Below are 25709 nucleotides of genomic sequence, written 5' to 3'. Positions count from 1 at the left end.
AGAGGGACGAAAGGAAATTTATTTTATAAATGATATCTCATAATTAATTGTCGGAATTTTTTTTAATTTAAACAAATAATATAAAATATTCTTTTTTGTTTTTCTGAACAAAAGATGTCTCTTATATAAATCCTTAGAAAACTGAGATCAAAGAGTATGAATATAGAGTTCCCTGCAAACAATATCATAGATTACATTTGAAATTTCTTCCAACCATGTGGCATGTAGTATCTACGACATGAGTGGTTTCTCACGGGCTAAACCATGTGCTACTAAATTAGCCTTCCTTTTGACATGTACAAATTTGAAAGACCTCAGGGAACCTAAGTTAGATTGAATATCTTCCACAAAATGGCCATAGCTAGCAAAACAAGGGGCATCAGTGTTAACTTCCTTCACAATCTGTAGTGCATCCCCCTCCATAATAACATCAAAATAACCCAGCTTTTTGCAGAAATTTGTAGCATATAACGCTGCAATTGCCTCAGCAGCTGTAGAATCCGTGATACATGCAATAGTGATGCTACGGGCACCCAATACTAGCCCTTTGAAATCATGTGCAATCATGCCCAGCCCTACTCTCCCCTTGGCTTTATCAAGACCAACATCTCAATTAACTTTAATAGTACCTGATGGTGGAGGTTGCCAACATACACCATCCTGAATGACATTGTTGTTCCGTGGGCTCACCTCTTCCCTTGCATTTGATCTATTGAAATCATGAAGTAAACTAGTTGCTTCTTGAATGATAAGAGTAGGGTGTGTTAACTCCCAGCCACCATGCACAACCATGTTGCGCCTAAACTAGATTTTTCGTGTTATTATCGCCCACAAGTCCACTTCTTACTACACAGATCTCTTCAAAGCCAGCAAAGTGGCAGGAAGTTGTTAGAGTTACACAAGTGGTGGGCAGCAGGGTTTCTGCATTGATGAATCAGAAACTAATGGAAACCTTTACGGTAGAGGAGATCAATTCAGCTCTGCATCAAATGGCACCTCTCAAAGCATTAGGACCGGATGGATTCACCGCTTGTTTTTACCAACAAAACTGGGAAGCAGTGCAATTAGAGATATGTAATGCAGTGCTTCATTTCTAAATACTGGTTAGTTGGATAAAAATATTAATGCCACACACATTGCCCTCATACCCAAAATACGAAATCCAACCAGTGTGACAAAATTCCAACCAATTAGTTTGTGCAATGTGATATATAAGCTAATTGTGAAGGTATTGGCCAATATACTTAAAGTGGTTCTACCTGATATAATTTCACCTACTCAAAGTGCATTCATACATGGTCGGTTGATTATTGATAATGTATTAGCAGCATATGAAACCCTTCATTCAATGCAGACACGCTTATGGGTCAAGGTAGGCTTCTTGGGCTTGATATGAGTAAAGCGTATGCTAGGGTGGCGTGGAGTTTCCTGGAAGTTGTGATGAGAAGACTGTATTTCTGTGATCAATGGTTCAATTTGATAATAGAGTGTGTTCAGATTGTCTCCTATGCAATTATTGTTAATGGCCAACCAATGGGAAGTATATAACCAACGTGGAGAATTCGCCAAGGAGACCCATTATCGCCTTATCTCTTCCTTTTATGTGCATAGGCACTTAGTTTCCTTATCAATCATGCAGAGAGGGGTGGGACAATTATTGGTGTCCCTACATCCAAAAGAGGCCCACGCCTCACTCACCTCTTTTTTGCAGACAATAGCTTGATTTTCTGTAAGGCTAACTCGGTGGAATGGAGGCGCATGCTGAAGATTCTAGAGAAGTATGAAATCACTACAAAAACACCTTCATTTTGACGCGTGTCTACAGTACCCGTTACTGTAGACACGCGTCCAAATTGACACGTGTCATTTTAGACACGTGTCAATTTGTGAAGCCGTCCAAAATGGACACGTGTATGACATACACGTGTCCATTTGGACACGCATATGCAATACACGTGTCCATTTGGACATGTGTATTTCATATACGTGTCCAAATGGACACGTGTATTAATACACGTGTCCATTTGGACACGCATATGGAATACACGTGTCCATTTTGGACGCGTGTATATAGACACGCGTCCAATTGGACACGTGTATTCCATATGCGTGTCCAAATGGACACGTGTATTAATACACGTGTCAAAAATTTATTAATTCGCCAAATATATATTAAAAAAAAAAATTCTGTGTTGTATTAATTATTTAAAAAAAAAAATCAAAAAAAAAACTCCTTACATTATTAATCATACAAATCTAATCCAAAAATACGGTGTAGATTACCCTAACCTAATTTACATATTGTACTATATGCTATATGTAAATTTGTTGGTTGGAATTTATACTTTTTAGGTTCCTTATTTATATATATATATAGTATACTATTAAGCACGTAAACCCTAACCTAATTTACATATTGTACTATATGCATAATTATACAAATTTGATGCTAAATATATAATTAAACTAAATAGTTTAAATTAGGGTTTAGTTTTGTACACCATCTACGTTTAGAAACCAAAAAAAAAAAAAAATTAAACATAACAAAGTTAAAAAACCTATAATTAATACTATATATATAGATATGCATGCATGTAAACGGTTTAGAAACTATATACAGTAACCTTTTTATTTATGTCTATATATAGTAAATGCAATTATTTTTAGAGTTCTGCGCTACATAATGAATTAAATACTTATAGTTTAGTCCCTCGTAAATTTATGGCTATATATAGTACATACCCTTAGGGTTAGGGTTTATAGCATATAGTATATACACTTAGGGCTAGGGTTTATACCTATATATAGTATATATACTTAGGATTATGGTTTATCGATATATATAGTATATACACTTAGGGTTTGGGTTTTAGGGTTTATAGGTATATATAATATATACACTTAGGGCTATGTGTTATAATTTTATTGATTTTACGTTTAATGAATAATAATGTCAATATATTTTTCACGTGTCATTATTGTACACTTTTAAGTATATATATATATATATATATGTTAAATCATGAGCAGTTCAAAATTAGATTGTTCCGATATATATATATAGTTATAGTTATAGTTATAGTACATTTACTTAGGGTTTAGTTTTATAGCTATATATATATATATATATATATATATATATATTATATACTTTTGGATAGAGGATTAGGGTTAGGGTTTATGACTAGATATAGTACGTACCCTCATGATTAGAGTTTATAGCTATATATAGTCTAGCACTTAGGGTTAGAGTTTAATTTTATGGTTAGGTTTTAGTTTTTATTTTTTATGGTTTTAGGTTTTAGTATAGTACGTACCCTTAAGGTTATAGTTTATAGCTATATATAGTATATACACTTAGAGTTATAGTTTAATTTTTTGGACCATTAAATTATTATTTTTTAAATAATATATTTATTTCTATATATAATTATTTTTTATTATATATATAGATATATTTATTACTTTTTAAATTAAATACAATTTCTACTATGGGGGACGTGTATTTTAGGGTTAGGGTTTTTTTCTATATATAGTACATACAGTTAGGGTTATGGTTGTTTGCTATACAAAATACATACACTTATGATTAGGGTTTATATGATGAGTTATATATATATATATATATATATGGTGTACTTATAAGTACGTTAACCCTAACCCTAAACTGACATATTGTACTATATGCATAATTAAACCAACTTTGTGAAGCATATATGTAGACCCAAAAAAATAATAATAATAATTAACATGAGTTCATGCAGTGCATGTACATGCAGTACATGCATTGCATGAACTTAGGGTTGCATGGGTTTATATAAAATAGATATAATATATATATATATATATATATATATATATATATATATATATATATATAGCATGTGGAGACGTGTATTTATAAACACGTCTCCAACTGTTTGGCCGGATGCCGCGCGGGAATTCTCCCGCGCGCCACCTGGCCAAACATTATATATTATATACGTAAAACTAATTAATAATATAAATATATATTATATTATATAAATTATATACTTATATTTATATATAAGAAATGGGTAGCTTCCAGAGGAAGCTACCCATTTCTTCTCTCTCGCTCTCTCTCTCTCTCTCTCTCTCATTTCTTCTCTCTCTCTCTCTGTCTCTCCGGCGAGCTCAGCCGGCCGGTGTGGTGAGCTCCGGCGTCGTCACGTCTCCCTCTCACCGACTGTCTCTCTCTCACCGATTCCCTCTAGCTCTCTCGCTCTCTCTCTCTCTCTCTCTCTCTCTCTCTGTCTCTCTCTCTCTGTCTCTCTCTTTCTCTCTCTTTCTCTCTCTACTGGGACGTCCCTCCGGCAGGGGTTGGCTAGGCCGTCGGTTCCCTTTCCTCCGGTCGGGTCAGTGGCTCTCTCTCTCTCTCTCTCTCTGTTCAGTCGCCGGTACTGCTCTTAATATATATTGCAGATAAATTTAGTGTTATATATATATACATTTGCTAACTTTTTTTTTCTTTCTCCATAATGTATATCCGAATATGCAGGTATATATATAAAGAAGGAGCCCTAAATCCACAACCTACCGTCGACAGTGAGTAATTTCCCCTTAAATTTGTATTTCATTTTTTTTTTCAACATGTAAATGAAATACTGATTGAATATATATTGTAATAATTTTTATTGTAATAATTTGGACATTTGTTCTTGATTGATAATTGTAATAATTTTTGGACTGTGTTATATTTTATTTTTTCAATTTTGCTGAATCAGTGTAAGCTTAAATTACTGTTTTTTTTTTTTTTTTTTTTGGGGGTTTTCTTGGAGTAGGTATTTCATTTTTGCTATAGTTTGTGTTTTTTTTTTTAACAATGCTGCATGTATTTTTGTGTTAGTACAGATTTGATATTTAGAAATTGTGTAGGCGTTTGTATTTTTGTGTCATTTAGTGTTATATGTATTTTTATTTTTTTGAAAGCCATGTTCTTTTTTGCCATGTTGTGTTTTTTATGTTTTTAATTTTTCCTATCCTAATTTTTTATTTGAGAGGTTATATATATATATATATTTTGAATGTGTTATTATGGATTACAATGTTTTTTTGTTAGTCAAACAAAATCAAACAATGTCCGATATTAGTTTAACGTTATAAACCAACGATGACACTTTTGAAAATAATAAATGGGAACAACCAATAAAATGGGTTTGAATAAAAAAAGAAAAAATATTAAAATTGACCGTCTACTTTTTAAGAAATACTTAAACTCCAACCCTAAACTTTATATCTTCAAATCATAACCATAAAACCAACACAATAATAAACCCTTAAATAAACTTTGAATCCTACACGTTCTTAAAAAAAACCCTTACCCTAAACTCTAAACCCTAAATCGTAAACCCTAAAAAAAAAATTCCTACACTTAAAAACCCTAACCCTAAACCTTAAACCCTAAACCCTAAACCCTAACAAACCCTAAACCCTAAAGCGTAAAAAAAAATATCATACACTTTCTAAAAAAAGAAACCCTAACACTAAAAACAAAAGTCCTATCCTTAAACCCTAAACCCTAAACCTTAAAAAAAAAAATTATCCTACACTTTCTAAAAAAAGAAACCCTAACACTAAAAACAAAAATCCTAACCTTAAACCCTTAAAAAGAAAATTTCCTACACTTTCTAAAAAAAAAATTCCTAACACTAAAAACAAAAATCCTAACCTTAAACCCTAAACCCTAAGAAACAAAAACCCTAAACCCTAAACCCTAATCCTAGATCCTTTAAAAAAAAAAAAAATTCCTACATTTTCTATAACCAAACCCTAACCTTAAACCATAACGAACCCTATATCCTAAACCCTAACAAAAAAAAAATCCTACACTTTCTAAATTTATACCCTAAACCCTAACAAACCCTAACCCTAAACCCTTTAAAAAAAAAAAATCCTACACTTTCTAAATTTATACCCTAACCCTAAACCCTTTAAAAAATAAAAAAAAAATCCTACACTTTCTAAATTTATACCCTAACCCTAACAAACCCTAACCCTAAACCCTTTAAAAAAAAAAAAAAAAATCCTACACTTTCTAAATTTATACCCTAACCCTAACCCTAACAAACCCTAACCCTAAACCCTAACAAACCCTAACCCTAAACCCTTTAAAAAAAAAAAATCCTACACTTTCTAAATTTATACCCTAACCCTAACCCTAAACCCTAACCCTAACAAACCCTAACCCTAAACCCTAACAAACCCTAACCCTAAACCCTTTAAAAAAAAAAAATCCTACACTTTCTAAATTTATACCCTAACCCTAACCCTAACAAACCCTAACCCTAAACCCTAACAAACCCTAACCCTAAACCCTTTAAAAAAAAAAAATCCTACACTTTCTAAATTTATACCCTAACCCTAACCCTAAACCCTAACCCTAACAAACCCTAACCCTAAACCCTTTAAAAAAAAAAAAAAAAAATCCTACACTTTCTAAATTTATACCCTAACCCTAACCCTAACAAACCCTAACCCTAAACCCTAACAAACCCTAACCCTAAACCCTAACAAACCCTAACCCTAAACCCTTTAAAAAAAAAAAAAATTCCTACACTTTCTAAATTTATAACCTAACCCTAACCCTAAACCCTAACCCTAACAAACCCTAACCCTAAACCCTAACAAACCCTAACCCTAAACCCTTTAAAAAAAAAAAAAAATCCTACACTTTCTAAATTTATACCCTAACCCTAACCCTAAACCCTAAAAAAAAAAAAAAAAACCTAAACCCTCCTAAACCCTAACAAACCCTAACCCTAAACCCTAATCCCTTACAAACCCTAACCCTAAACCCTTAAGAAAAGAAAAAAAAAAAAAACAAAATCCTACACTTTTTTTTTTTAAAAAAAAAAAAAGCCTAACCATAAACCCTAACAAACCCTAACCCTAAACCCTTTAAAAAAAAAAAAAATCTTACACTTTCTAAATTTATACCCTAACCCTAACCCTAAACCCTAAACCCTAAACCCTAACCCTAAACCCTAAAAAAAAAAAAAAAACCTAAACCCTCCTAAACCCTAACAAACCCTAACCCTAAACCCTAAACCCTAAACCCTTACAAACCCTAACCCTAAACCCTAAAAAACCATAAACCCTAAACCCTAAACTCTAACAAAAAAACTAAAACCCTAAACTCTAACCATAAACCCTTTAAAAGGGAAATAAATTCGTACACCCCATGTTGCGTGACATGCTCAACTTTTTTACACGTTTATTTGTTTGACGTATGATTTGTCTTGTCCTCTTAACCCTATACAGAGGAATATGGACAAGTCTTGGATGTCAGCACCTAGGGGTACGACAACGTATAACGACGGGTGTAGGGCGTTTGTGACATTTGCCGTTCGTAACTGTACGGCCGTCGATGGAAAAATTTACTGCCCATGCAAGTATTGTCGAAATAACCAGCGTCACACTCCTGATTACGTTCTTGCCCACCTGACTGGAGGTCGGGGGATGAATCCGGGATACCATTTGTGGTATATGCACGGTGAGACTACGACTGGATCCGCTATTCCTGGTCAGTGTTCGAGTTATCACAGTGGCACAGAGGCCGCTGACCATAGCACTGAACATGGTGAAGTCACAGAACAGGAGGGTGTCGCTGTGGAACAGGATGATAACATGCACGCCATGTTGCGTGACGCCTTCGGCGTGCACGATGTTCCTGAAGCCGCAAGTACTCTTCCGCAACAAGTTGATGAAGATACGTCGTGCGAGGACGCATTGAAGTACCAAGAGCTGTTAAAGACTGCCGAGAAGCCCCTTCACCCTGGTACAAAGCACAGTAAATTGAGTGCTACTGTACACATGTACAACTTGAAGTGCGTTGGAGGTATTAGTAACAAGATTTTTTCAGACATTCTGGAATTCATCAATCAGTTGTTGCCTCCTTGCGATGAGGCATTGCCAGATAACACGTACGAGGCGAAGAAGTTCCTAAGTGGCATGGGTCTGGGGTATGAGAAGATTCCGGCGTGCCGTAACGACTGTATGTTATTCTGGAAAGACAATAAAGAATTAGATTCATGTACCGTATGTGGAGAGTCTAAGTGGAGGGCTGATACACATGTAGATGATGATGGTGAGATCATATCAGCGAGAAAAAAACGCCCGGTGAAGATCTTGAGGTGGTTTCCACTCATCCCACGGTTGCAGAGGTTATTCATGTCTGAGCATACTGCGCCCCATATGAGATGGCATGCAGAAGGCCGCACTAGGGATGGCGTATTGAGGCACCCGGCCGACGGTGAGGCATGGAGATCGTTCGACATTTTACATCCAAATTTTATGGCAGAGAGTAGAAACGTCCGGCTTGGTTTGACAGCAGATGGATTTAATCCATTTGGGAACATGAGCACATCTCACAGCACATGGCCCGTAATGCTTGTGCCGTACAATTTGCCACCTTGGATGTGCATGAAACAGTCGTCCTTCATCCTTTCCTTGGTTATCCCTGGACCGAGCTCACCAGGTATGGATATTGATGTTTACCTTCAGCCATTGATTGATGAGTTGGTGGAACTGTGGAATGTAGGGGTACGAACATTCGATGCTTCAAAGAAGGAAAATTTTATTATGCGATCTCAGTTGATGTGGACGATAAACGACTTGCCAGCGTATGCAGATTTATCAGGTTGGCCTAACAGGGGTGCGAAGGCATGTCCTTGCTGTATGCAATCGACGCGTTCTATACGCTTAAAGAACGGGTGCAAATTTTGCTATATGGGGCACAGGAGATATCTGCCGCCTGAACATCTGTGGCGGCTTAACAGGAGGACATTTGACGGTACCGAAGAATTTGCCAGCGCACCGATTGTGCCATGCGGATACGAGGTTCTCCAACAGTTGGACGGAGTTGCGTTTGGAGATGAGACCGCGGGTAAGAAGAAGAAACGGAAGAAGCGGAAGAAGGGTGCAGGGAGTTCCGATGTTATATGGAAGAAGAAAAGTATATTTTTCAGATTGCCGTATTGGAAAGACAATTTGCTTCGGCACAATCTTGATGTTATGCACATAGAGAAAAATGTCATGGACAATATACTTGGCACTATTTTGGATATAAAAGGGAAAACGAAGGACAACTTGGCAGCTCGGTTGGACTTGCAGGAAATGGGGTTGAGACCTAAGTTGCATCCGTTCACGGCCGCCAACGGTAAAACGTATATTCCCGCTGCCTGTCACACAATGTCTAGAGAGGACAAAGAAAATTTTCTGAAGGTTCTTCGAAATGTTAGGGTCCCGGACGGATACGCTTCGAACATTTCACGATGTGTTCGGCTCAAGGACCGTACAATTTCTGGCTTGAAGAGCCATGATAGCCACATACTGATGCAACAGCTTCTTCCAATTGCACTGCGTAAGTCATTGCCTGATAAAGTGGTTAGACCTCTTGTGGAGATTTCTGCATTTTTTAGAGGCATATGCTCAACAAAGCTATCACAAGAAGATATGGACCGACTGCAGGGTGACGTCTGTATCACTTTGTGCAAGCTAGAACAGATATTCCCTCCAGGGTTTTTTACCAGCATGGTCCACTTGGTTGTGCATCTTGTGCGCGAGTGTAGACTAGGCGGACCCGTGCAGTATAGATGGATGTACCCGGCAGAGAGGTAAAATTCGGCGTAATATGTAAATAAATATTTTTATTTAATTGTAATCCTAATTGACGACAATTAAATTGTCGTGTATGTGTTTAAACCAGGAGTCTGGGGAATTTCAAAAATAATGTGCGCAATAAAGCAGCTCCTGAGGGGTGCATTGCGGAGGGGTACATAGCGACCGAGCTGGTAACGTTCTGTTCAAGGTATCTGAATAACGCACCAACATTCCACAACAGACCTCAGAGGAATCCTGATGGATCCAAGGGAGCGGGCACGCGTGTTACCATGAACCGGTTGATAATGCACCAGATTCATCGTTATATTGTGTTCAACTCTGAAGAGTTTCACAATTTGCGGACGTAAGTAGTCCTAACCTTATATTTAGCAGAATTCGAGTAAAAGTATTAATAACAATTATTACATAATTGTATACGCTGAATGTAGGATGCACAAAGACGCGCTTAGGCGATCATGCACTAGGGGTCGCATTACGGAGGCTCTTATTGAAGCACAACATCATGAGCAGTTCTGCGAATGGTACCGTGCATATGTAAGGAAATAGTTGTAAATTTTAAATTGGATAAATTTATGCGGGTTCAGGATTATAACCCAATGTGATGTTTACTATTTGTAATTAAAACATAGGTCGATGGCCTGGACGATCAACGTAGGGAGGAATTGGGCCACAAGTTGGTTATGCGTTGTAGAGGGCTAAAGGAGACAGCGGTGAAGTACAACAGGTACGTGGTAAATGGAAAATTATTTCGCACGCTTGCTCATGATGTGGGAAGGAGGACTCAGAATAGCGGCGTCTGTGTTCCTACCGTTGAAGGCGAAACGTACTACGGACAGTTAACCGATATATTTGAGGTCGAGTACTATGACAGGACTACGTACGTCTTATTTAAGTGCAATTGGGCAGACCCCACAATGGACAGAGGATTCACAATAGACGAGTATGGCCTAGTGTTTGTCAACTTCAATCACCTCGTCCACAGGGGAGAACAGATTCAGGACGAGCCGTACGTGCTTACATCTCAGGTGGATCAAGTATTCTACGTAGAAGATGGAAGGAACCCAAATTGGGTTTGTGCGGTTAGGACCAAACCGCGCAACGTGTACGACGTTGGACAGGGGGATGGGAGTAATGAGGATGGTACAACCTACCATGAGTGCGTACCGCTCGTACTAGCCACTGCTGACCTACCAGATACGAATGACGAATTCGAGTACGACAGGCCCGACGTAGATCCTATTGAAGCTCCCGTGATACAATGATTGATGTATTTGTTGTGAGTATAATTAGCTTGAACTCAATACACTTGACTGATATATATATTGCTTGTACAATTCGCTTGTACTGAATACAAATTTTTATTAATTGTATAAATTTCGCTGTTCTTTAGTATGTTCATTAAAAATATATTAAAAAAACATATTCTAATTAATTTGTCTGCATTTGTTCGCAGGTATTGATGGACCAGAGACCCCCTCATTATGCGTATCGGGCACCTAGCCCACCCGTGCCCCTCATGACCACGCCCACTGTTTCGACGGCATTGTATTCTGCAGCGTGGCCACACCACCCAGACGGGCCTTATAGACCATTGTTGCCGGGTACGGTGGCCGTGCCCACGTCAGATCACGGACAGAGCAGCACAGCTGGACCTTGCAGCTCTCCATTGTCGGAGCTGCCGACATTATCTCAGATAGGGTTCACCCAACCGGGTAACGCATATCGATGGTGGCTGCGAGAAGGGATGGGGTCACAGGGTTATGCGCCGTACTTTCCGTATACGTATAGTGGACCTATGACGTGTAACCCTGATAGTGAGACGCAGGATGTAGGATTTCCACTGTCACAGACCGGGGAGATGCAGATGCCGGCTATGGGGTTGGGACAGATACCGGCACAGGCGGCGATGCCTGGCCAGATTTTGGGGCCGAGACAGATGCCAGCATCGGGGGCGAGTCAGGGCCCGGGCCCGAGACAGATGCCAGCATCGGGGGCGAGTCAGGGCCCGGGGCCGAGACGGATGCCAGCATCGGGGGCGAGTCAGGGCCCGAGGCATGTAGAGAGCCAGATGCCTTTATCTGGTGAGAGCCAGATGCCACTTTCCGGTGAGAGTCAGATGCCACTTTCCGGTGAGAGTCAGATGCCACTTTCCGGTGAGAGTCAGATGCCAGATGTGGGGGGGAGCCAGAGTACCCATGAGGAGGACGTTGCGATGTTGGGTACCGATCAGTTGGCCCCCGGTAGTCCCCAGGATATGGATTCAGATGATGATCAGCAGAATCCACAAGCCGGAGGGGTTGGGGAGGAGGTTGCGGGCGACCCAGCGACCCAGCACATACGGATTGAGCAGATTCGGTTGATGGGTAAGTACATATTTAGACATCCTTAAAACTCATATTCTCTTACCAAATTTTTGTTTTTTTTGTTTTGGTTTTTAAATAAATAAATATTTGATTAGAAATTGTTTATATATATATATATATGTTCTTTAATCTTATGATTAAATTTTTAACATTAATGTTGAATATTTCTTTCATTAGGGTACAACCCAGACGGGACCATTTATTATGAGGTGATTGACGACCCAGCGAGAAACTGGGTCCTCCCGAGGGGTAAGAAGGTTGTATTGCAGTACAATGCTGCTATACAACCTGTAGGACGGGCCTGCAATCGATTTCGGCGGGCTGAGGGCAAGATGATCAGGAGTGGGTCCTACATACACATGCGGGACGAATGGGCGAAGGTAAATAGGCAGATTAAGCAGGCAATGTGGGACGCGCTGATGGTATGTCTATGAATATAATTTAATTATTTATTTGAATTAAACTTGAGATTAATGTATTTCTTGAAGTTTTTAAACCTATAAAAATGTGTTGAATGTGCAGGAGGAGTTCTATGTACCTGTATCAGTAGACGCGCGCAGGGCACAACAGGAGGCTTTATGTGATATTGGCCGTAAGCACCGCTCGTGGAAGTCGAGGTTCAAAACCAAACTACGTATTAGAGACGGTGACACGCCCGAGATTATCCGTGCGAGAATGCCAGACAATTTTTTTGGCAACTATGACGCAGAAGATGTAGAGTTCCTGCTGAGAGATTGGTGCCGTGAGCAAAAAATCGTATGTAAGCCAAGAAAATGTTGTGGTTTTTTAATAACAGTTTATTTAATTTTAGTTTTAATTTAAGTGTGTCAATGCTTACATTTTTATTTTCATGTTAAATGCGTAGGCAACCTCTGAACGGATGAAGAGGCTGCGTGAGCAGAATGACCTTCCTCATTGTACGGGATCTAAAAGTTATGCCAGATTTAATCACGAGGAGGTATGAAAATATATATGTTTATGTTATATATATTTGTTGATAATTGTTTTTATTTTTATTTATACTATTTTTATCGCTATCTGTTTCTTATATATGTCAACTGCATGACGACAGACATGTACATCTGGCACGCCCCCCACTCGCGCCGCGTCGTTCGTGAAGACCCACACAAGGAAGGACGGCACTCACGTGAACGAACGTACACGGGTCCTATGCGTATGCTACTGATTTAATTTACTATTATTTTTAAAATTATGTGTGATTTGTCATTATTCAATATATGACTTGTTCATGTTGACGACGTACAGGAGAGGATGACGCAGAGTTTATCCAGTGATCCAGCCGCCACGCAAAGCGTCTCCGCAGACACGGTGCGTTGGGCACCGAACGACGCTTACGAACAGGCGGTTGGGAGGCCTGAGTATGCAGGGAGGGTTCGGCAGGTTGGGCCGAACGTCACACCTGTTCGGGGGACATGTTTCTCATATAGGCCTCGGTCACAAGGGGGACCATCTCAGGGCACGTCTCGGGATTGGGCCGAAAACACTCGGAAGATGGAAGAGATGCAAGCGGAGCTACAGGCTGAGCGAGCGAGGAATGACCTGTTGGAGCAGCGCCTGCGACAGGTTGAGGTCTTCATGTCCTCCATGGGAGCATCAGCACCATGTCTTGGTACGCCTTCACCTGCACACGTAGGTAGTACGTCGTCTGTTAGTAGTGCATCTGCAGGTATGATTTATACTGTGTGTAGGAAAAAATTACTTTCAATTTATTTTAATTACCCCTTTAATTTTGCAAGTAATATTATATACTTTAATTGTCTATATGATTTGCAGGTAATTCGACAACGGTTGGTACGTTGTCGCCTGTTGGACGACGGCTGACCCAGCATTCCATTGTCGCTACACCTTCGCCCGCTACACCATTCCTTGCTCAGCAATCGCCGGTTGGCGATAACACGCCTGGGACGGTACCTCCTCATTCGCAGGGACGCCCTTCAGATTTGTAGATATTTTGTGTAATTAATTTTTATGTGTAAATATTTGCTTAGTTAACGAATACGTTATTAACTTATGATTTGTGTAATATTATTTTGTGTAGTTTTTCTGTAAAATCAATATTTTGTTATTTGTGGTCGGAAATAATAAAATTTGAAATAACTATTAAAATTATTATACCAAATAATTTTAAATAACCAATACCAAAACTAAATTGAAGAAAAAAAATCCAAATTGGGTTTTTTATTTAATTAAATTTTTAATTTAATTAATTAATCGTATTTTTAATTTAATTTAAAAATACAATTAAATAATTAAATTAAAATTTTATTTAAATGAAAAATTCAATTTGGATTTTTTTTAAAAAAATATAACCAATTTGACACGTGTATCTAAATACACGTGTCAAAACAAGTTGACACGTGTATTGAGATACACGTGTCAAATTTGACACGTGTATCTCAATACACGTGTCAAAGTGTTTTGACACGAGTATTTAAAATACTCGTGTCAAACGGTTTGACACGTGTATCTTAATACACGTGTCAAAACACTTTGACACGTGTATTGAGATACACGTGTCAAATTTGACACGTGTATCTCAATACACGTGTCAACTTGTACACTTAATGTCGTGCACATTTGACACGCGTCTTACGCGTGTCAAAGTGCACGTGTCTAAATGTTTGACACGTGTACAGCACTGTACACGTGTCAAAATGCACGTGTCAAAGTGCATACATTTTTGTAGTGAATGGCTTCGGGCAAAAGCTCAACATGAGTAAAACATCTATTTTCTTCAACGGGAATACCAGCCAGGCAAAGAGATAAGAGATCACCTCCTTATCTAGAATCCAAGCTATTAACAGATATAGGCCCCGTTTAGTAATCCCCTCCCCTTCCCCTCCCCTTTCCTTTGTGAGAATTTTTTTGTTGTGTGAAAATAGAAAGTGATTGATGTGATATAAAGTAGAAAGAATTTATATGGAAAAGTGGAAAAAATTTGTATTGTAGTGAATTTTTTTATTTAAATAATAATAAAAAATTATTGATGTGATATAAAAAGTAAAAAAGAAAAGAATGTTTTGAATTTGATGTTTTTTGGGAAAGGTAAAAGTAAGGGGAGGGAAGGGAAGGGGAAGGGGAGGGAGTTATAATACCTACCTTAGTTTACCTGCCTTGGTTGGAAGGTCCAAAGTTTAAACTTTTCAAAAAATAAAAGATAAAGAGTGGCAAAGAATCAGCAACTGGAGAAAAAATCTTTTGTAATTTAAAATAGGGAAAATTGCATCGTTGGTCCCGGTGGTATGCTATAATTATTTTTCACTCCATATGGTTTAAAAAGTTCATGAGAGATCCCTGTGGTATGCAATAATTACGTTTTACTCCCTGGGTCGATTTTCCGTCCACAATTTTTACGGAATCTGTTAGCCCTACACGTCAGCGACACGTGTCACCATCTTATTTGCGACACGTGTCCATCTTAATAAAAAAAAATAAAAATTTATTAAAAAATAAATAAAAATACTTATTTTTTTTAAAAAAATTAAAATTAAAAAAAAAAAACAAAAAACAAAAAAGGGAAAGGGGGTGGCCCAGCCACCCCCATAGGGGTGGCCGCACGCCAGCCACCCTCGGCGGCCTCTGGGGGTGGCCGCGCACCACCCCTTTCCCATTTTTGTTTTTTCTTTTTCTTTTCTTTTTTTGTTTTTTTTTTTGTTTTTGAATTTTAATTTTTTTAAAAAAAATAAGTATTTTTATTTATTTTTTAATAAATTTTTATTTTTTTATTAAGATTGGACATGTCAGCGCCACGTGCCACCAATAAGATGACGACACGTGGCGCTGACGTGGCATTTGACAGAATCTGTTAAAAATTTAACAGAATTTGACGTCAGGGATCAATTTGTAATTATTACATACCACAGGGATCTCTCATGAACTTTTTAAACCATAGGGAATAAAAAATAATTATGGCATACCACAGGGACCAACGATATAATTTTCCCTTTAAAATATCCTAATCCTAATAGTCGTGTAGACATAGACGTAGCATATAATAATAGTCCAACTTATAATGCTTGAAAAGCATTAAAATTTGGTAGTTGTGCTTGCATGAATGCTTTTAAATTTTTGTGTGCTTTTTAAGCATTAAATGACTGTCGAAATAGCTAAAAAGCTATTTTGGTGAGGCAATTTGATGAAAACACGCAAAAATATTCTCCAACAGCTTCATTATTATAAAAAAAAAATTTGGTTCGTGAACAGTACTCACCAACAATAATAAGTATTGTTTACTTACCAAACCATTAAAAAACTATAAAAATTTGGTCATTTCTCTCTCATTTTTTTTTTCTCACGCATAACTCTGTTTCATTCTACAATGTTTTTGTCACGCCCCCGTTTTGGGATATAAGGGAAACGCGAACTTGAGCTATAAAACATCTCTATAATTTAAAACATATACACATTTTCCCAGGAATAGCACATGGCTATATTTCATTATAAGAATATATACATAGTAGTTCTTTAATTATTACATCTCATTTCTAGGAATTCAAAATAAATATGTACAATACAAAAGTTAGACCGATCTTTATCGATCTATTGCTCTTAGGGGTAGGGTCTATGACATCCATAAAGAAAAGACTTTGGTCTACAGTATCATCTGAAAAGATTGGGGGAAAAAAAAAGGGTGAGTTTGACAACTCAGTAAGGAAAACACAATAACAAAAGTGTAATTTTCTTTTCAGGAATTCTAAATAGAATTCAAATAATTTAGCAAATAAAGAAACAGTTAAATGACATACAATTGTAGAATGGTGCATGAATCATTTATGCTACGTGTAAGTTTTAACCTCCCTTAAAACCAGGATAGAATTCAAGATAAAAATCAGATAGAGAGAATGCAATTAGATTAAATGTACAACAATCCAATGTGTAAGTTTTATCCACCCTTGGTCCAATATCCGCTAATTAACCATGAGTGGCGCTCGTTTGGCTCGTCTCAAAAGACGACTATGAGCCCATCCTGTCGTCACAGGGGAGAGCCGTACCGGGTTGGGAACTTCCTTAGGTGAAGGCCACCCCGGCTGGTAGCACACACTTTCGTGCTTCTGTGTGTTTGCCATGCTACCCTATGAAACTATGAAACTGTGGAATCCGGATATCCATGACATGGTGCCGCGGGGGTAAAACTGTGTGCACGTGAAACATGTACTATGAAATCAACCTTTGCTCATATGTAATATATGCCTTTGAAAACTATGATTCATAACATATACTATGATGACATCCTTTGATCATATGGTGCATATGTAACACATATACTATGATATCATCAACTTTATTCATATGGTGCACATACTTTGAAAACTATGATTTTACATGTATCAAATATAAACGAAGTATGATTACATGAGATTCCAATCACATCATATGACAAGAGCATTATTATAATGGTGATATAAAAAGACAAGTAATATTAAAAGAGTTTAAAGAATTTAGAAAATCCCCAACTTTTTCTTTTAAAAAAAAGTTTTATTAAAACTTTGCCGGGGTTTTGAAGTAGTGTTTCCCTTACCTGGACTAGCCATTAGCATCAAGGTCGAGCTTTCACCTATTTTCTTCTTTTCTCGGTGGACCGAAGGAGAGTGAGGGGGAGACTTCTATTTTCTGTTCCTGGAAATTGAGAGAAGAGAGTTGCTGCTGTGTACAGAAATGAACGAACCAGAGAGAGAGAGGAGTTCCAGTTTCTGTAGAGAAACAGTGAAGAAGAAGTGCAAGTGATCGAAAGGGCTGCACCTCAATATATATTAGCTTCAATGGTGGAGATTGCATGGATCACACTCATCCAACGGCTGGGGCTGCAACTTGGGCAGCAAGTTGTGATGAAACATGGCAGATTGGGAGAGCTGCACGTGGCGTTGGGTGACCACAGCGAAGGGATAAGGCAACGTCATATGCTGAGGTCCTCTTTGTATTAAATTAAGGCGTGTAAACTGTTTATCATGTATATGTGGGTTGGGCATCTCGTGAAGGTGAAGGCTGGCTGGGTTTTTAAAACATGTGGGCTGATGTATATTGCTTCATATGGGCTGTGCTAGATTCATGAATTTATAAAGAAATAAAATTGGCCCACAATTGTTAGAAATCAGTTTTCGTCCATAACAGGGGTATTATTTTGCACGGCTGATTTCGTATCCTTAATGAAATTCAAAAATTATGAAATTCGGAGGGTAGCTAAAAGACTTCGAGACAAGCGTTTTGGATTTTGAATCAACCAAAACGGAGTTCGTTTGACCCTATTTTCATTATTCTAAAATTTAAGGTCCGTTTAAACTTTTATTAAACTAAAACAATAAAGGTTCATTAGTAAATGAATATTTATTTTCATAAATATTCATATTTTAAAAAAATACGGGGTATTACAGTTTTAGGCAAACAGTGTATTTGTTTTCTCTTAAACTACCATATTTCCGCACTTTAGATATCCAGTGACATACAAATTTCTTCTTCATATATTAAGAATTGAAGGGGCATGTTTTGGTGACAATTTTTTTAAAAAATGTTTTTAAAAACATGCTTGCGTAGGTTTTTTAATTCAAATTCTACTCAAGTTTTACCAAACTTTTTTCAATTTTGTCTCGGGTTCTCTAAACCATCTAAACATAATTTTAAAAAACAATTTTTTTTTTGTATTCACAATTTTAAATATATTAAATAATAATGTAATGTAATACAATACAAAATTTTAAAAATATGACAATTAGAACAAGACAAATATTAAAAAATATGGCCGTTAGAAAAATACAAAAATTCAAAAAGATTAAATACAAAAATAATAAAGAAATCATTAAAAAAATATTATTTAAATAGAATAGTGATAGTAAATAGTTAAAATGGTGAGACTAGCGGGGTGAATTAAAAAAAAAAATTTAACTTTTAACTATTATAACTAGTAAAAAAGTAGTTTTTGACCATTTTATGCTCCGTTTGTTTCGACGTAAAATGGTTTCCGTCGTAAAATAGTTTCAGGGAAGTTATTTTTCAGAATACCATTTTCCGTCGAAAGCATTTTCCGGTGTTTGGCACGTACGAAAAATCGCAAATATTTTTTTATATTTTTATTCAGTCATATTAACTTATAAAAAACAATTTTTATTCACAACATAAAAATATTAATGTAAAATAATATAAAAATCATCGATGACGAGATTCGGTCACTGACCGACAAGATTCTGACTATTTTTACTTGATTTCGGCCAATATAGCCAGAATTCGAGATAAAGGCCGGAATCCGAACAGTTTCGTTGGAATCTGGGATAGCCGGATTCCAGCGAAAGTGGCCGGATTCCGGCACAAAAGGCCAGATTCCGCCATCTGGCCAGATCTGGCCAGAGAGGCCGGATCCCGGCAGGCTGGCCGAATTCCGGTCAGATTGGTCGCTGGAATCTGGCTGACCGGATTCCGGCGAAGGTGGCCAGATTCCGTCGCCAGATTCCAGCGACATTAACCGGATGTTGGATTCCGATACCGGCAATATTTTGATGGTGGTCGGCTGCTTAAACGTGAAGGTCGACTGTTCCGTTTAAAATAGATCGACTGCGTCTGGCGTCTTCGGAAATTGATTTACGCTTTTAAAAAGCATAAATCATTTTCCGAAATTTACTAAGTATTTTTGGTCAAACAGAAATCATTTTCCGGTTGACTATTATTTTCGCCCCTACCAAACACCGGAAAATGCCGAAATCGTTTTTCAGAAATCATTTTACGCCGAAACAAACGGAGCATTACTTATCTTCCATTTCACCAACCTTCTCCAATTATTTTTGCTATTTCTGTGTTATTTTTTTTTTTCGAACTTCCTGCTACGTCTGTTCATCTCAAGACCCTCTTTTACCATAGTTACGTCACAATATTTTTTCAATAGGCCAAAAAAAAAAAAAAAAACTCGAGGTATTTCTAGCTAGACCAATTGAGTTAGTAAATTAATGGGATAATTGCACCGCTGGTCCCTGTGGTATGTCATAATTATTTTTCACTCCCTATGGTTTAAAAAGTGCATGAGAGATCCTTGTGTTATGCAATAATTACAAATTGATCACTGACGTCAAATTCTGTTAAAATTTTTAACAGATTTCGTCAAATACCACGTCAGTGCCACGTGTCGCCATCTTATTGGCGACACGTGGCGCTGATATGCACATCTTAATAAAATAATATAAATTTATTAAAATATAAATAAATATACTTATTTTTTTAAAAAAAAAAAAGAAAAAGAAAAAATGGGGCAAGGGGATGGCATTTATAGTAGAATTTCTTTCGATTCTTTTAATATTATTAAAAAAAAAATTACTTCTTATTTATTTAAGGGACATATAATAATTTTATAAATTAATTTTAAAGAAATTCTTTTAACCTTATCCATCATTAAATGGCATCCCGTAATTTTTAAATTTGTAGGAAAAAAAAAAGGATCCAACAAAATCGCGTGGTAGTCTCGTTAAATACTCGAACTAATTAAAAGAATTATATATTTAAAATGAAAAACTCAAATACAAGTCTATTTGTTTTTTATTTTAATAAATATATTAAGATTTCTTTCTCTACACCTGTCCCATCGCCATGATATTTCAATCAGAACTTTATGAATTGTGATAAGTTTACAACTTATATATAAATATTGTATATATTCAATAGATATTTTTTTTAAAAAAAAAATCAAATTATTAGATAGGTAGAAGCCATATTTAGAAAAACAAATTTAATAATTAATTTAAAAAAATTAAAATTGTACAAAAAAATTATACAAAATTTATAAACATATCAAATCTTTATTCTCATATTCTCTGCTAAAATCCGTCCTTTGATTTTTCTGCAGCACGTTAAAAGAACAAAAATCTGAACCAAACTCTGACTCTCTCTCTCTCTCTCTCTCTCGGTACTCTGAACCAAAATCTGTCCTTTTGATTTCTCAGTTGGTCAACATGATCATTTTTTTTTTTAATTTTTTTTGAAGCAAATCTTTTACTGCCGGTCAATATATCATTCACCTGCAGCAGTAGCATACTGGGTGAGGCTCTACAAATATTATTAAAAATATATATATATGAGGCTCTACAAATATTATTAAATATATATATATATATATATATATATATATATATATATATATATATATATATATATATATATATATAAAATAACAAGCGATTATTTTATTAGTGTTAGACATTGCGTCTAATGAAATTTTTTAAAATTTTTAATAAAATTTGAATCATGTAAATTTAGCCATCCACAAGAATCTTTAAATTAATTTTCATACTAAATAAAGTGATTTATAATTTAGATTAACCAGAGAAATTAATTATACAATCTTTTCTTTTAAAAAAGGTGAAAAAATAATTTCAAATCTCCTATTAACTCAATTATTTATGATACATTTACCCAATTTTTAATTTGCAAAAAAATACTGGGACTAAAAATTATTTATTTTTGGGGCTAACAAAAAACAATTAATATATTTAAAACTCAAACTCAAATACAAGTATATTTATTTTTTAATTCAATAAATATATTAAGAATTTATTTGTCTACAAAGGTCCCATCGCCATTATATTTCTCATATACTCTTTTGACCAAAATCTGTCTTTGATTTTCTGCAGCAAACGCTAAAAGATTCAATTTTTTTTTTTTTTTTTGTTTTACAAAACATACGAGTATTTTATCGATTAAAAATTACGAGTATAAAATTTTTATATCATAAAATATAAAGTTCTGCAAAATTATAAACATATGTTATAAAGTTATAAAGTCATAGATTCAAACAAAATTCTTAAGTGTTATCTATAACTTTCATCTTCCGCTAATCAATGTACAAAAATAATTAAAGAGCATATTTGTTCTGAGCAGACTAAATTTAAGACAAAGGTAGTCAAATATCCTAGAAAAATTTACTTAAACCGGCCGTGAGAAATAACTTCTCACAGTGAACTATCTAGGTTGTGAGAGATAACCCCTCACACCGAACTATTCAGGCCGTGAGACATAACCCCTCACACCTGACTAACCTTCATCTTATAGATCGTCCATAACGACAGATCTATGGAAAAGAAAACTCTTATTCAAATAAAAAACATAATCACCAAACAACAACAATAGTCATGAATGATATGAATGACACAATACGAAAGTAGATGGATACATAACGAAGATGTTAGAATTGCTGATTTGGTCAAAGAACACTTATAAACAAAAGTAAAAATTAAAACGAGAGAGAGAGAGTAGTAGCGGAGAGTAGAAAGAGAATGAAAGAAGAGGAGAGAGCAGCCTCTTGGATCTGTTTTTTTAAAGTTTTTTTTTAAAAAAAGAACCAAAATTTGAACCAACTTTATAGTGGAATTTTTGATTGAATAGTATTAAGATTTTATTGATGAAATATAAAATAGAAAAAAATTTAAATTTTTTTGGAAGAAAAAATAAAAATATTATGTATTCTTATATTTTTTTATTAAAAAATAATTAATGTTATATAAATAAATATATAATATTTTTAATTTAATTTATATATAAAAAAAAAAATTAGAATAGTTTGTGAAAGTGTTGTACTATCGCTTACAGTCTCACTGGTCTCCTCCAAAATCTGTCCTTTTGATTTCTAGGTTGGTCAAGAAGATCCATTTTTCTGAAGCAAATCTTTGACAGCAGACCAAAATCTGTCCTTTTAAAAAAAAAAAAAAAAAAAAGTTAAAATGGTTGAAATTAGGTAAAGAGAAAGGGAAATGCTCTAGTTCCCAACTTTTTATCCCAAAAAGTGGTTCCCAAATGATGTGTCATCATCCCATGAGATGATGACACAAATCCCAAAATGATAAATCACATGAGATTGTAACACATCATTTGGGAACCAAATTTTGGGAAAAAAATTTGGGATGTGTAGCACTCCTCAAAGAGAAATGATGATATGTTTACGGCTCTTACATTTATTTATTTATTTTTAATTTTTAAAATAAAAAATATATATAATAGCCATGTCATATTAGTTCTGAGACAGTTGTTGCATAGATAAACTGACACGTGTAAAATAATATAGTAAAACTTTAGTTTTGAAAAAATTAATAAATGAAAATACCATTTCGATCTTCTTTTATAATACAAATACCTCCTATGATAAAATTAAAAAATAAAATAAAAATTTTAAATCATAAAAATGTATAATATATTTAACCTCAAATTTTCAAGTTCAATTATAATTTTATTAAATATTTAACTACATTTTTTAAAATCACGCTTTTAAAACTGAAGGCAAATCTAAACGGATTGTAAATAATAAATAATCACGGCCGTACGACGCCAATAACCAGAGAGTGAAGCTGTGAAGCCGTTCTCCATCTTCAGACCTCCCTTGCCACCCCGACACCCCGTGCTACGCCTTTCCTCCCTACACCCAAAATCGGCCATCTGAGAGCTCCTCAATCCGACTGTTCAACGACCCACCATCTACAGACGAACAACCGGCACCACCTAAAGCCAACTGGCAACCGAAGACCCACCCTCTACAGGGGTAACGTTTCCCTCTTGTCCTTTTGATTTCCTCTGTCTAATTTCCCTACACCGTGTTTGGTTACAGAACCAGTTTCGATTTTTTGTTGTTGTTGTTGTTGCTTGGAATTGACTTGCGAGCCTTTGGCCATAGTTGGAACTTATTTCATTTCATTTTGTTTTCTGAATCTTCGAATCAGCTTGTTTAGAATATTTTGCTTAGTTTCCTCTCTGTGAAATCTGTATTAAAAATTAGTTAGTTTTGGTATTCGATTTTCTTGTGGGGTTGGATTCTCGATGGGTGTGGCTGTTGTTGGAGGTTTGATTTTTCTCTCTAGTGGTTGGGTCATTCTGTTTCGGTTTAGTTTTGTAGTTTTGTTTTTGGGTTGAAATTTCGGATTCTTGACCGTGAGGCATCGGCGACGAAGGTTTCGGTCAGTGCTGGGATTATGAACTTTGTTGGGTGCTGGTGGGCTTGCAGGGCAGTACTGGTTTGGGGGCAGGAGCCGTGTGTCTGATTTTCCTGGGGTCAGGGAAGTTGGTTCTTGGATTGGTGTTTGGGAATTCGTTTGCGAGGATTTTTGAGTCGGTATCCGTTTTACGAGCCTGGCTGTGAAGGCTTACTTCATGCGTCCATGTTACGTGATGAATTCATTGTGTCCAAAGCCAATTAGCCATTAATGGACGTCCGGGGTTTGGTTGAGATAAGAACCAAGAAGGACGTTTCAGTAGAATGCATCAGAACAGCCGTGAGGAGGGATTGGCCCTTGAAGTGTCAAAGCTGTTTTTATTATTCTTTCTTTACAATTTACCTATCGAGGCCCATAACAATCCGATTGGAATTTTTGGGGTGCTTTTGCTTTTTGCTGGGATTGAGTTGGCTATGGCTTGTAGGGATATGAACACAAAGGAAGAGTCCTTCGTGATGTTGCTCTGTGCAGCGTTTTCTTTGACAGGGTCTAGTGCTGCTTTGGGTGCGGGATTTTGCTCTTCTTGCTACTGAAATTGAGGCAAATGGAGTGTTCTAGTTTTGAATTTCTCAAATCTGAGTGTAAATCTTCGATCGATAATGAAACTGCTAGCATCATTCCCCAGAAGTTTTGTTTGTTTAGGCTGGACGTACTGGGAGATACTTAAAAATAGAAGCTTTAGTGTTTGATTTCTCCTTGAAGGACAACATTAAACCGAGCTATTTTGATGACTACATAATTGGAATTAGTTTATGTGGGACCTTCTTTTGGTTAATCAATTCCACCCTTTGGTTTTCTACTTTGAATGTTTGTCTATGTATAAGAGCTTTGCAAGGATGATTTTTTTTTGATAAGTAAGAGCTTTGCAAGGATAATCTGTATATCCAATGCTTGTTATGACACATATCATGCATTTGATTTATATAACGTAATCTGCCCGTCTTTCTTCTGTTATTATAGCGCATGGTTTACATATTATGTGTGTTGGCCTTTTTAGAACTTAGTCTCAAAGGAGATATGTTAAAATGGGTTTTTTGGACCGGTGCATTTGAGTTCTTGTGATGTTGTTTGGGTGGATATTAGGGTTGAGTAATGATACCTAACTTTTTGTTCTCTTTTGGATAGATTTAAGATAATAATGTCTGCAAATAGTGATGCATCTAGTGGACCTCCATTATGCCACTGTGGAGTTCCTGCTGTTTTAAGAGACTCGACAAATGCCAATTTTCATGGCTGTGTTAACCAGGAGGTAATTTTTGAAATTTATTTATCTTTTGTTTTTCTTTTATGGTTGGTAATTTGTGACAATTATTTTATTTTTAATTTATCATGTAGAAACCTAGTGATTCTGATTTTTTTGATTGGGCTGAGCCCGAAATGTGCCCTTATGGAAAAAGATTGGTGGAGGGGCTGAAGGACAAAGAAGAGGGAATGTGGGCTGAAATTGATAGAGTTGAAAAATTGATGGAAATAGAATTGGCAACATACAAGGCGAATATGGAGGGTCAATTTGCCCAATTCCGGGCTAGGGCGTTAGAGTTGTACCAAACTAGGGAGAAATTGTACAAATTTAGGGAGAAGATGTACAAATCTAGAGAGAAGATGTACCAGATTGCCTTAGTTATTGTTATTTTGCTTATGTTATTTTATGTTAAGAAATGATTGTTGTATAACTCTTGACACAACTGCAACAACTTCTTTTCAAATTATCTATTTGATCTGTTTTCTTACAAGG

General features: G+C 36.1%; 3 protein-coding genes and 1 long non-coding RNA gene across 4 annotated transcripts; 3 read left to right on the top strand and 1 right to left on the bottom strand.

Moving 5' to 3' along the window:
* Positions 1–9134: 9134 nt before the first annotated feature.
* On the top strand, positions 9135–11134 carry LOC133852365 (uncharacterized). Its single transcript, XM_062289107.1, has 5 exons — positions 9135–9635; positions 9728–9985; positions 10071–10176; positions 10272–10918; positions 11096–11134. Exons 1-4 carry the CDS (start codon positions 9136–9138, stop codon positions 10902–10904), a joined length of 1497 nt encoding a protein of 498 aa, XP_062145091.1. The 5' UTR covers position 9135; the 3' UTR covers positions 10905–10918; positions 11096–11134.
* A 46-nt stretch (positions 11135–11180) lies between these two features.
* LOC133852244 (uncharacterized) lies at positions 11181–14097 on the top strand. The gene is made up of 7 exons (XM_062288957.1): positions 11181–12005; positions 12183–12427; positions 12528–12761; positions 12871–12963; positions 13078–13179; positions 13272–13692; positions 13800–14097. Exons 1-7 carry the CDS (start codon positions 11387–11389, stop codon positions 13970–13972), a joined length of 1887 nt encoding a protein of 628 aa, XP_062144941.1. The 5' UTR covers positions 11181–11386; the 3' UTR covers positions 13973–14097.
* A 2334-nt stretch (positions 14098–16431) lies between these two features.
* On the bottom strand, positions 16432–17738 carry LOC133883068 (uncharacterized). The gene is made up of 2 exons (XR_009902810.1): positions 17545–17738; positions 16432–16629 (listed from the first exon to the last, which is right to left on the bottom strand). It is a non-coding gene; the product is annotated as an uncharacterized LOC133883068 (long non-coding RNA).
* Positions 17739–23287: 5549 nt separating this feature from the next.
* LOC133851927 (uncharacterized) lies at positions 23288–25707 on the top strand. Its single transcript, XM_062288558.1, has 3 exons — positions 23288–23526; positions 25100–25223; positions 25310–25707. Exons 2-3 carry the CDS (start codon positions 25113–25115, stop codon positions 25634–25636), a joined length of 438 nt encoding a protein of 145 aa, XP_062144542.1. The 5' UTR covers positions 23288–23526; positions 25100–25112; the 3' UTR covers positions 25637–25707.
* The last annotated feature ends 2 nt before the right edge of the window (positions 25708–25709 follow it).

Source organism: Alnus glutinosa, chromosome 12 (assembly GCF_958979055.1).
Source record: "Alnus glutinosa chromosome 12, dhAlnGlut1.1, whole genome shotgun sequence".
In the NCBI taxonomy this organism is placed as follows: Eukaryota; Viridiplantae; Streptophyta; class Magnoliopsida; order Fagales; family Betulaceae; genus Alnus; species Alnus glutinosa.
This window is presented reverse-complemented; position numbering and strand designations above follow the sequence as displayed.

What these genes read in the sequence shown, in the direction of transcription:
- LOC133852365 (XM_062289107.1), top strand. Translation starts at nt 9,136, where the DNA reads ATGGGGTTGAGACCTAAGTTGCATCCGTTCACGGCCGCCAACGGTAAA. An exon ending in TGGATGTACCCGGCAGAGAG is followed by an intron (nt 9,636 to 9,727) that starts GTAAAATTCGGC and finishes TGTTTAAACCAG; the next exon opens with GAGTCTGGGGAATTTCAAAA. An exon ending in GAGTTTCACAATTTGCGGAC is followed by an intron (nt 9,986 to 10,070) that starts GTAAGTAGTCCT and finishes CGCTGAATGTAG; the next exon opens with GATGCACAAAGACGCGCTTA.
- LOC133852244 (XM_062288957.1), top strand. Translation starts at nt 11,387, where the DNA reads ATGGGGTCACAGGGTTATGCGCCGTACTTTCCGTATACGTATAGTGGA. An exon ending in TGAGCAGATTCGGTTGATGG is followed by an intron (nt 12,006 to 12,182) that starts GTAAGTACATAT and finishes TTCTTTCATTAG; the next exon opens with GGTACAACCCAGACGGGACC. An exon ending in GGTGCCGTGAGCAAAAAATC is followed by an intron (nt 12,762 to 12,870) that starts GTATGTAAGCCA and finishes TTAAATGCGTAG; the next exon opens with GCAACCTCTGAACGGATGAA.
- LOC133851927 (XM_062288558.1), top strand. Translation starts at nt 25,113, where the DNA reads ATGTCTGCAAATAGTGATGCATCTAGTGGACCTCCATTATGCCACTGT. An exon ending in ATGGCTGTGTTAACCAGGAG is followed by an intron (nt 25,224 to 25,309) that starts GTAATTTTTGAA and finishes TTTATCATGTAG; the next exon opens with AAACCTAGTGATTCTGATTT.